The following is a 12,098-nucleotide window of genomic DNA, read 5'->3' as shown; positions in this document are numbered from 1 at the left end:
TTTGTGCGCAAAAGAAAACAAAAATAACGACTTTATTCAACAATTTGTCTGCTCCACGTCACCCTGGTGCCATTTTGGAAAATATTTATGTTTGGAGAACGTAAATAGCGTATGCTATTCTGTGTCAGCTGCGTCACGCGGATACATTGTTTTCGTTCAAATCAAAACGTATCCGCGTGACGTTTCTGGACATTGATAGTGGTAATTACATTGCTGTCTATGGGAGGGTCAGAGAGCTCTCAGAATTCATCAAAAATATCTTAATTTGGTCGGCGCCAATGGCCTCGTGGGCAGCGCACCGACATATAGCGCCTTTGTGCTTCGGGCGTCCTGAGTTCGAGCCCCGGCTCTTGGACCTTTCCCGATGAAAGCATATGAAAGGGGCAGGTCAGTAATGCCAGGGTGGTACAACTTTACTGATATCATAATGAGGAAAAAACCTTGTTAAAAGAAGGAAATTCTTGAAAATAAAACCTTAAGTAGTTTAGCATAATCTTTTGTTATTATTTTTTAGAAAAAAATTATATTGGTTTTAATAAAACTGCTCCACTTAATATTTGAAATATTAGATTTTTTTAGAATATTTTTATTTAGCTTTAATTTATTTTTTAGTTTTAGTAATTTTAGTACTTCAACTTATTTTATTTCAGTTAGTTGATAAGGCAACATATCTATTTTTTTTTTCTAAAATTGAAAAAAACAACAAGTCTCTTAAAGGGGTCATATGATGCGATTTCTATTTTTCCTTTCTCTTTGGAGTGTTACAAGCTCTTGGTGCATAAAGAAGATCTGTAAAGTTGCAAAGACTAAAGTCTCAAATCCAAAGAGAAGGAGGGGGCTTTGTAGAAAACGAAGCGTTTGAGAGAGGCGGGGCATAGAGGACCTACAATAATGTACAGTATTTGAAAAATAATGTGTTTTTTGAACATTAAAGCATGTCAACATATTCTGTTACACCAAATACACCAAATAATGATCTTTAAAAAAGCATCATATGACCCCTTTAAGCTGGGAGTGAACCTTTGCTTTTTGCCTACATATTTTCTTTAAAGTAATAGTTGACTCAAAACTGAAAATTTGCTGATAATGTACCCACCCTCAGGCCATCCAAGATGTGGATGAGTTTGTTTCTTCATGGGAACAGATTTGGAGAAATGTAGCATTACATCACTTGCTCACCAGTGGATCCTCTGCAGTAAATGGGTGCCGTCAGAATGAGAGTCCAAACAGCTGATAAAAACATCACAATAATCCACAAGTAATCCACACCAATCCAGTCCATCAACTAACCTCTTATGAAGAGAAAATCTGCGTGTTTGTAATGATCCTTCATTAAGATGTTTTTAACTTCAAATCATTGCTTTCTAAAAGTCCTTTATCCATAATATTGCTTTCTCCAGTGAAAATGCCGTCTTGTCTGAATCAGGAGAGAAATATGTACAGATGAAGCACTGTTTACAAGCCAAAACTGTTCTAAATAAATCTGTGGGTGGATTTTAATGAGAGAAGAAGAGGAGATGGACTTTTTCACTGGAGGAAGCGTTATTATGGATTATGGCAAGAAACAACTGTTTAAAATTAAAACACCTTGTTTTTATTTGTTTCTTACAAACATGCAGCTTTTCGCTGGACTGGAGTGGTGTGTGGATTACTTGTGGATTATTGTGATGTTTTTATCAGCTGTTTGGACTCTCATTCTGACGGCACCCATTCACTGCAGAGGATCCATTGGTGAACAAGTGATGTAATGCTACATTTCTCCAAAACTGTTCTGATGAAGAAACAAACTCATCTGCATCTTGGATGGACTGAGGGTGAGTTACGTTTTGCAAATGTGATTTTTGGGTGAACTATTCCTTTAACAAGGAAAGAGAATGACTGCATTAAGGATAATACAGCTTTATGTAAATATGGATGCAGCATGTTGGTGCTGCTTATGGATTTTTGCTGCTTGTTCAGTGTAGTTAAGTGAAATGAGTAAATGCAACATAATACTTAGGCTAAACATTTTATCACAATTTTATTGCATGCATCAATTGAAACATTTAAAATGGAACATTTGCATCGGGACTAGAAGGATAATTTATTATTGGCCATAACTGGATGTATGGAAATTTATTTTTTTTAGTACTCTATTTAAAAAACAAGAACAAACCAGAACAAATTATTCCAGATTTGTTTGTTGTTGAAAATTTTTTGATTTCATAATAACAATGTAATGCAAATGTTTTCCTCATTTTAATTAAGTTGATTGTACAACAGGTGAAACAAAAAGAAATCAAGTGCAGATGTGACTTTCTCATATTTGTGATACAATTTCTTTTTATCATTACATTATTTCTGCTAACAGTTGCGACAAGAGGGCCAAGTAAAAAATATTAAACTAATATCTCTTTTAATTTGTGGTTCAGTGTTGTTGTTTTTTTCACTAATTCTAGATTTGTGCTTCATTATGATTATTTTTATGGTAAAATTCTATTTTCTCTCTACATGACATTATGAATAAATTCACTATGACACAGGCAGTTATTTAGTCTTGGTAAGCTAGTTAATGAGATGGCGTCCTCTCCCATTCTGCAATAAGGCATTAAGCTGTTTTCCCAAGAGACTGGGGATATTTGACATTTCAGTCAAGATGGAAATGGATGAGGCTGTTATTGCTTTAACTCCAAATAAACCGCACCAAAATAACAGGTGAGTTTTCTTGACACTTTCTCTCTTTATTGAGAGGAAAATGGATATGTGTAGATTTAATGTTGTTAATAAAGTGTCATATGATTATGTGTTTAAATGCTTAATAGAGAATATTCATAATGTTTATGCGGACAAACTATAATTTTATTCTGTTTACAGGTTCACACGAGAAGATGGATTATGCTGTGATTTTGAAAGCCCTCCATGGTTAGTTTTTTTTGTGCAAGAACTTGTTAAGCTCTAAAAATACTGCAGTTTTATATTCATTGGTAAATCTCACAGAACCTGTCAATAACCTATCCAGCTCATATTTACCTAAAATTAAAAGAAGGGAATAAGTAATTATGGTTTACATTGACTATTTTAAGAAACACTATGATTTTTTTTTTTTTCATTGTGATATTTTTATGATAATTGCTGTAACACTCTTATTAAGGTGTTACGAAAAATCATATTCTTCTTACTACAGTTAATTATATATATTTATACTTTTATATATTTTTATTATAAAAATATATATATATGTATTATTTACATTATAGTAGTAGTTTTGTACTGGTTTTAATTTTCGCTGAATTAAAAAAAACTGTGTTTTAGTAATCAGAAATATTTTTAAAGTGTGTGAGAATTGTGAGAAAAAAAATGTTAGAATTTGGCAGGAAAATGCTTATTTTTATGTGGGAATGCAAGCAATCTTAATTAATCTTTGTGTGTGTTTTTTTAGCACAATACATTGACAGGTTTTGTGATATTCACCTTAACACTGCAGCTGTGCTGTGGTACACTAGTTGAATTTTTCCTCTGTATTTATTTTTATAATGAATGAATTTGCATGAGGCAAATGAGTTTGGAGGAAACTTTGCATCATGGCAAATAAAATAAAATTTCTCTGATGAAAATGGCTTTATTTGTCTGTGGACTTGCCAGTTGAATGAACTGAAATACAGACCAGTCCTTTACTGTGATGTTGTGTGGGAAATGCATTTGGTTTGAAGTGTTGTGCATTTGGTTTCTGCCAGCTGATTGTTCTGGACGGAAGAGTTCATCCTCTATTAAAGCTCCTAAAACACTCATTTAATGTATTACAGAGCATCTGATTCCAGCTGCACACAGTTCAGAAGAGCAGTTCTGCCCGTCAGATCTCAGTCCAAGCAGTGAGAGGTATTTTGAAGAGAGAAAACACCTGGAAGAGTTTATAACAAGCATAGGTGAGCTAGCAGTCCAGTACAAATCTACATCAGTAGCAAATTCAACCGCAGCTATATCAGTTTATTGTAATTGTGATTGATGCGCTGTTAGATATGTCAACTGGGAAATTCTTTTTAATGTATGTCTCATTATTTATGCAGATACGATAACTCTACAAAACCTGCAGACGGTCATTGATCGAATCCTGGTCTTTCACGAGCGGACGCAGATGCCTCTGTCCAGTCCGGCTCGACTGGGAGAGCAGGAGCTGTTTCCGGGGAGCGGACTCTACCTGCCGCACTACAAACTGGCGTCCATGCTGCAGGAGTCCCGGCAGGACAGCATGAGACTCTTCCACCTGCTCTTCGAGCACTTCTTCAGCGAGGAGGATCTTAACGGGGCCGTCGCTTTTGGGAAGAGGGGAAAAGTACCTGATGGGAAAAAGATCTTGGACCGAAGAAGAGTGGATGGGATTATGTGTAAGTATTTGAAATGGGACAGCTGACTTTTACTGAACATCCAAAAATGATTTAGGGCTGACTTATCTTGACTTATTTATATTCTGACTTTATATCTTGACTGACTTTATGCGAGTTATAAAGTCAGAATTGCCAGTTATAAAGTCAGAATTGCGAGATATATATACAGAATTGCGAGATATAAAGTCAGAATTGCGAGATATAAAGTCAGACATGGACCCCCTTGAATTAATTGTTATTTTTTTGTTTTTTTTTTTTTTTTTTTTTGCAGCATATGTCCACTTCTTTTATAAGATAGGAGTTTTTTTAATGACTGATTCTTTATTCAATGTATTTTTATTACTGATTTTTGCTTTTACCCGTCTGCATCAATTATTTGGTGGCATTATTTGAGGTATGTTTTTTTTTTTTCAGTCTTTAACTTTAAATTATGCTTTTTAATGAAATCACAAAATGAATGTATTTGAATAGGTCATGGTACAAGTAGCAAAAATAAACCCACTAAAAGAAAAGGCATTTAAAGATTTAAATTTAAACCACTCCAAATAAAGGCAAATAAATCTGCCCTAAAGGGTAGTTTTTATCAAGTAACAAAAACTAACAACAAAAGAAATGATAACTGGATCACATTTGAGAATTTTACATGGCAATCAAAATAAATTGTACTGGAAAGAGAAGTGATGTGTTTTGAGATGTTACTACATTGAAAAGATTGAATCCAGCTAAGTGAGATGCATTTGAGTAAAAAAAAAGAAGAAAAAAAAGATACTTTTTACATGAATCATACTAAGCATGTACGGCTTTGTGCTGTGATATAAAAAAAATGCAATTCAGATGCTACTGTGCAGTAAAGTCAAGTGGCTAAAAACAATCATGACGTAAGATGCTAAAAAACAGTAAGATGCACATAAACAAATAATGATAGACATTGCAGATGGAATGCAAACGGCTCCAAAGTATACCACGGATAAACTTGACTGCTGTACATATACATCATGTAGTTAACGGTGATTAATTTGGCTAATTAAATAACATATAAATAATTCAATTAAAATTTCAAATCAGTTGGCAACCCTAAATATTCACCACCAGCCACATATTTCTGTTTTCTGTTAAGTATTTAAGCAAATTTCAGATTAGCACACAAAAATAACATTTAGATATATCTTTCCAGAAGTAGTAGGAACTCCTGAGGTAAAGCTCTGTTTCTATTTCAAACAGTTTCTCCAGCTGTGTATGAAATAGAGAGACTGAAAGCACTGCTGCAGGCAGAGAGAAGCAAAAATGAGTCAATGGGTGAAACCATCAGCGGCCTGAAGCAAGACAAAGAGCTTCTGCAACAGGAACTCACCAAGAAGGCGGAGCTCATCTGTGACTTCCTGCAAGACCAGCTACGGCCAGGTGACTATTCCTTACAGTTCCATCATACACGCCATTTCTGGATAATAACTAGTTTGTATGATATGAAGGAAAGCATGGAGATCAGAATGCAGGTTGTAATTTGGATAAGGATTGTCTTGTTTTGTCTGATTGGTAGATAAAAGGACGACACTTTCATCAAGTCAAATGGAGGCAGGAAGCTCACATCAGATTATCACCTCCCTTCCTGAAGAGGGCGCTGTGTTTGACTCACCAGCCCTCTTCGACTCCTTTGAGGAAGTGGAGTTGCATCCACTGGACAGGCAGAGGACCATCAAGATTTCGTCAAAGAGAAGCAGAGATGGCGAGAACACGCGTGTCCGAAGTAAGTAATGTAAGACCGAGATTTGGATCCAAAGTCTAGCTATCTTAGATGGGCTCAATAGATGAAATGGGATTTGCTCAATTTGAATTATAGCTCATTATTAATGAATAATAATGCTAGATTTTGATTGTCGTTCAAGTAAAATTTGGTCCCAGTCTGTAGAGTTTCACTAAAGAATTATGTTACTATTTTTCAGTGAAAAACGTTGTGGGTGTTATTGCACGATATATGGCGGCACTGCAAGAGTTTCGACGTAGCATATCCATGAAAGTGGCTTTTGATAGAGTTGGTGTTGACCGCAATACCATTTCGAGAACAGCAGCCATTGCAGAACTGAGCTTGGCGGCTCCTGAAGTCTTCCATGCTCTGCCTCCATGGGACGAGAAGGAGGAAACATTGGCCCACTATGCAGTCAGATGCCGACAGGCCATGGATGACAGCATCAAAGCCAAGATTAAAAGCATGAAGGCAAAGCGGGAGCTTCTACCAATCGTCAGCAAATAAAACATTTACCTTATCTGATTTACAGTGGACACGTGACCACTCTAAAAGAACACTTGTATTTCTCGTCACATTTCAGGCCTTTATCTCTTTTGTTCTCAGCCATTATCCATCACAAAGTGAGTGATGTATGGCAGCACATTTGTTGGAAACTTTCAATCATTTGTTGTGTTGTTCTTGGCCAATTTGGCTTTTAAATAAAATCAAATAATTGTTTTGTATGCCTTGAATCAGTATCATTTTGTTTGACCAGTATTTACTTCAGTGTTAAATATTAGGTAAATATGTAATACTGATATTAATAACTGTACGATTGCATGCTCACTACCATCACAAACTACAGTGTATGTTTGTACATTTTGACACGACACCTCTTCATCTCTGAATACCAGATTAGTGTTATGTAATAAGATTGCCTTGGTGCAGACTGTAAAAATAAGTGCGTAATGATGTTACACTACATTGTATGAACCAGTGGGTTCAATGACTGTTACTGTGAGTAATAAATAGAATATCACAATGTCAAACCATTTTGATGCTTGTGTATTTTGTTGGAAAAATTATTTTCCCATTATGTTGACAATTAATAACTCAGTCTGCAATACAACCAATACAGAATCAGAGATTAGAAATCTTTACCTAGTCACTGTTTGCTGCAACAGTGGACCTTAGTCAGGATAGCCCCCTTATATTTAATATGGTGCAAATAAAAACGCAGCTGGAGAGAGAGTGAAGTACAGTCTGTTCAATGGATTGTGCCTTGAAAATCTTGTTGTACCTTCAAAACATTGTCTTTCCAAAAACGTCCTGTGGACAAAAAGCTCTTGAAAACATGCTTATATTAGACCAGTGGTTCCCAACCTTGGTCCTGGAGTGCCCCCAACAGTACACATTTTAGATGTATCTCTATGTATCTGACACACCCATTTCAGGTCTTGGAGTCTCTATCAATGAGTTGATGAGTAGATTCCGGTGAGTTTGTTTAGGGAAACATACAAAATGTGCAGAACTGGGAGTACTTGGGGACTAGGGTTGGGAACCACTGCCTTAAACCAGTATTGAACTGTATGTTTATCCCTCACGAGAGACAGAAATGCATTTGTATTCATGTCAAACTAAATATGCTATCTACCCTGGCTAAGATCCATTTTGTTTTCTAAGCAATACATTTTTTGACATGAAAACACTACCTTCTTCCCTTTCAGCAGACATGGATGAGAGAGCATATCAAGAACAGAATGAGAAGACCATTCGCAGCACCCAAACAGCTCTTCGCAACTTTCGGGACTTCCTGGTTTCTAAATATCCAACCGAGACCAGAGAGATATACTTCATCCCCTGCCAAGAGTTGGACATCTACTTGGCCTCCTTCTTTGTGGATGCACGCCAAAGAGATGGATCGGAGTATGAGCCCAACAGCCTGGCCAACTACCAGTGTGGCCTGGAGCGTTATCTGAAGGAGCATCACTACGCCTACAGCATTACAAGAGACCAGGAGTTCCAAAGATCCCAGGATGCCCTCAAGCAAAAGCAGTTGGAGCTCAAGTTCAAAGGCAAAGGCAACAAGCCCCACAAGTCAATGAAGCTGACCTTTGCTGATGAGTTGCTCCTAAGGAAACGGGGGCTTCTGAGTCGCTTCAACCCTGAGGGTCTGCTTAACCTGGTGTGGCTCAACAACACCAAGGCTTTTGGCCACTGTACAGGCTTCCATAGCTCCACACTCAAATGGGGTGATGTGCGCTTGCTCACCACAGAAACAGGACTAGAGTGTCTGGAGTGGACCTACCAGGATTTTAATGACCCTAATGCCAGAAACCGAAGGTCCACGACCGAGTACCGCATCTACGCTACCCCGCATGCTCCTCAAACCTGCCCTGTGCAGGACTACAAGGAATATGCTCAGCGCAGACCTCAAGCAATGCTTTTTGAAGATGCCCCCTTTTATCTGTCCATCAAGCCTGTGGTCAACCTCGCCGCCCTGCATTGGTACAACTGCCAAGCTCTGGGAAAGAACAAATTAGCAAAGATGGTGAAGACCATGTGTGAGAAAGGCAACATTCCAGGGAGAAAGACCAATTTCAGCGTTTACCAGAGTTGCAGCTCCTTGTCCGAGGCCCAGAGCAATCAGCTAGTCCTGATCTGCAATGACCTCAGGCAACAAGCCGTCCAGTCAGGGAGTTCCCATCCTGGCAGCACCAACTTTGTCATTGCTGGTTCTTTTGACTCTACTGACTCTGCTTAAAGCTGAACTGTAATTTTTGAGCCACTAGTAGCACCAAACCAATCTGCTGTTTCCAAACAAGTTTCCCAAACACTTCTTCCGTCTTCCATTTTTTTGGACAAGCAGGTAGTCCTGGCCCAAAAGGCATTTGTTGAGCAAGAAGTTTATGTTTTGGACAGCTTAAACCAATGAGTCAAGGTTCGGATGATTAGAATGGTTCAGTTAGCCACTGTAGACAGGTGCTTAGACCAGGAGTTACCAACCTTTTTGACATGAAGTGCCATTTTTATTTGTATTTTTTTTCCATTTAAAATTAGCTGTTCTCTGATATAGTTATCTTTGCCAAGTGATTTTTTGGAGGGCTCTTCAAAGCCTCAAATGTCTGCTGCCTTTTGTGTCACTCAGGATAGTCGCTTGTGAAGGGCTTGGGACTGTGCGTGTTCTTGTGGTGCCATCAGCCAATCAGTGTTGTCAGCATGTCACAATGTAATTTTGCAGTGGTTCTAGAGTTAATAGTCACATGGCATTCACAGCTCAAATGATTGGATCAGAAAAAAATCTTTATCTAGAACTGTCCATGTTCAAAGATAGTGGATACTTCCAGAGGTCTTGCTCCAGCTGAGCAACTGCCATTTGGATAAATGGGAATTCTAATGGATATCTCTCTTTAGGTATGGATTGAATAAACCAAGGAAAGGGCCCCAGAGCCACTGTGTTTACATTCCTCAGAAAATCTATCTATAAATTGCTGCATGGGATAGGAGAAAGTATTTTACCACTGAAAAAAATACATATGGCAGCTTTAAATTCAATTGTATGACTGACTTAGGCAATCTTATTTCATGTCTCAATGCTCTGTTCTTTTAGGTAAGCAAAGTCTTAATTGTTGTTTCTGTCAATATGTATGAAACTACAATGTTGTCTTTTTGTCTTGATTATATTATAACTACACTTGTCTTATGTGCAATGCAAAATGTTCTTTATCCAGTGCAGTAGTAAGTTAACTTAAAGCATTTGGATGCTAATTTTGTGTTAAGGTATTTTTACTGTGTACGGCAACAATTATGAGTTTGACGATGAAGCTAATACCGTATGTCGATCCAGTTATTCCGTATTTGTTGTAGACATATGAATGTAGTAGAACTAATCCTGCTATCTTTCGTATATATATTCCTGTTTTGAAAATGTTCTGTGTTAGTGTAGATGTTCTCTTCAATAGCACTTATTGGATACGTTACATTGTTAGATGCTGTGTGTTAGATTTATTACAGATATGTGCCTGTTCAACATATGTGCCTGATATTATATCATTTATTCTAGAACATACACAACGAGGATTATTTAAGGTTACAAAAACAAACAAAATGGTTAAAAAATAAAGTTGAGGAACAAATATACTACCATAAATAAAGCAACCCTGCAATATGAATACGGTCAGATTTTTTTTCTTTCTGGTTTTTATCTCACATGGCTCAGTTTTAGAACTACGAAATTACTTGTGGACCACATAATTCTACTAACAACATTTTTAAAAAATTTTCAGCTCCACTGATTATTCCATATCACAATTAGTTGCAAATATGAACTGTATTACAACCCTATAGACCAATTTCTGTGTTAGGGCGGAGCCTATCTGGTGGCAGAAAGTGACAGCTTTAAAATAAAAGAATAAAAAAAGGTAATTTTGAGTTTATATTTCAAAATTCAGACTTTTTTCTTGCAAATTCCGAGATTATATTTCACAATTCTGATAAGAAAAATCAACTCGTCATTCTCTTTTCCCCTCGGCTCAGAATCACGAGTTTATAATCCCACACTTCTGGCTTGTTTTCCCTCAGAATTGACAAACTTGCAATTGTTGAGTTAAATTGAGTTATAAAGTCCGAACTAGGAGATATAAACTTGCATTTGTGAGAAAAAAAGCCAGAATTGTGAGATAAAATAGGTAACTGTTATAGGTTGAAATAGTAGTCTATTTCATGCTGTAACTGCAGGAATAATTCAATATGTCCCCTATGAACTGCATATGCGAATATTATGTAGACATATTATTTAAATCAAATTTAGGCCTTATAAGTATGGTAATCATAGCAGGTTTCATCCATAGTCCGTCCGTTTAAACGTCTGCGTTTAGCTTCAAATGGTGTCTTTGGTGATTTGCATTCTGATTCTAACAATAAATTTTTTTTACTTATTCCATGGATTTTACCCGTTTCCCTCCACTTGTTCCCAGTGTTTTTCTGCCACCACAATGTGCGCGCAGCTGCATGTGACGTAACTGTGACGTCTACTCCAAATTGGTCTATTTTGCTGTATTGTTGAATTTTGCCTTTGGAATTGAGAAAAAGATTTTGTTTTTTGTAAACTATTGTGGTCATTAGATGGTACTGAACCTGAATCTTCTTGCCCAACAAAATTATGAAAATAACAGTGGAATTATATTAATATATCAATCACATATGTGACCCTGGACCACAGAACCAGTCTTAAGTCGCTGGGGTATATTTGTAGCAATAGCTAGAAATACATCGTATGGGTCAAAATGATAGATTTTTCTTTTATGCCAAAAATCATTAGGATATTAAAGGTGCAATAGGTGCTTGCCTTCAGAAACATTTTTTGTTATGTTGGTTGAAAGTCTATTAACATCCCGATAGCAATCATTAAGTTAAATGGTCTAAATGTATTTATCTGTATTTATATATTCTGTGGAAGGCGTAGGACCAAGAAATGTTCGTCCAATCAAAACGCTTGGTCCGAGCGCTTTAATTGGCTTTCCTACCTGCCTGTAATCGTATGTATCTGCATACCTCTGCGCACCCGGTTCGCGCAGACAGGTCCGTTGAAGTTTACTTCACTTCGGAACATTCATTCATGGATTTGCGCTGCGCAGCGTCTTCACACACAGACGAAACTTACTAGAGAAGTGTGATAATATACCTCTGTAAATAAATACTATTTAATAGAGTCAAATAAAATAATGGCGTTTTTTAAGAATTAAAAATAATCTGATTTTGGAGTTTGACAATGAACACATTGCAACCATGCTTGGGACGGCCCACATAAACGAGTAAAAATGCTTTACATGTCTTGAAATAATAATTTCTAGACATTAAACATTGACTGTCAGTCTTTATTCACCTGTTTCTCATTAAAATTAAAGTAAATAGTGTAAATTACATCGCTAATGTCATAGAATAGCACATTGTAACGCAGTGTTACAACGTGCCCCATCTGCGAAACTGGAGTTTAAAACTGGTTAGTGTCTTCT

General features: G+C 36.9%; 1 protein-coding gene across 2 annotated transcripts in view; it reads left to right on the top strand.

The window, feature by feature from the left end:
- Window positions 1–9,970, top strand: part of kiaa1958 (KIAA1958 ortholog) — a 19,225-nt gene extending 9,255 nt beyond the window's left edge. Inside the window, exons 3-5 of one of the 2 annotated variants that reach the window (XM_016518767.1) lie at window positions 5,583–5,762; window positions 5,899–6,105; window positions 6,302–6,917. In XM_016518767.1, the coding sequence (XP_016374253.1) occupies window positions 5,583–5,762; window positions 5,899–6,105; window positions 6,302–6,609 (695 nt within the window). In that variant the 3' untranslated portion in view covers window positions 6,610–6,917. Of the gene's footprint in view, window positions 1–5,582; window positions 5,763–5,898; window positions 6,106–6,301; window positions 6,918–7,814 lie in introns of those variants that run through there. The other variant, XM_016518766.1, reaches the window with a different exon arrangement.
- The last annotated feature ends 2,128 nt before the right edge of the window (window positions 9,971–12,098 follow it).

The sequence above is a fragment of the Sinocyclocheilus rhinocerous genome, unplaced genomic scaffold (genome assembly GCF_001515625.1).
Source record: "Sinocyclocheilus rhinocerous isolate Xijiao unplaced genomic scaffold, SAMN03320098_v1.1 scaffold688, whole genome shotgun sequence".
Classification (NCBI taxonomy): domain Eukaryota; kingdom Metazoa; phylum Chordata; class Actinopteri; order Cypriniformes; family Cyprinidae; genus Sinocyclocheilus; species Sinocyclocheilus rhinocerous.
Note: the sequence above shows the minus strand (reverse complement) of the source record. Positions and strands in the feature narration are given on the sequence as shown.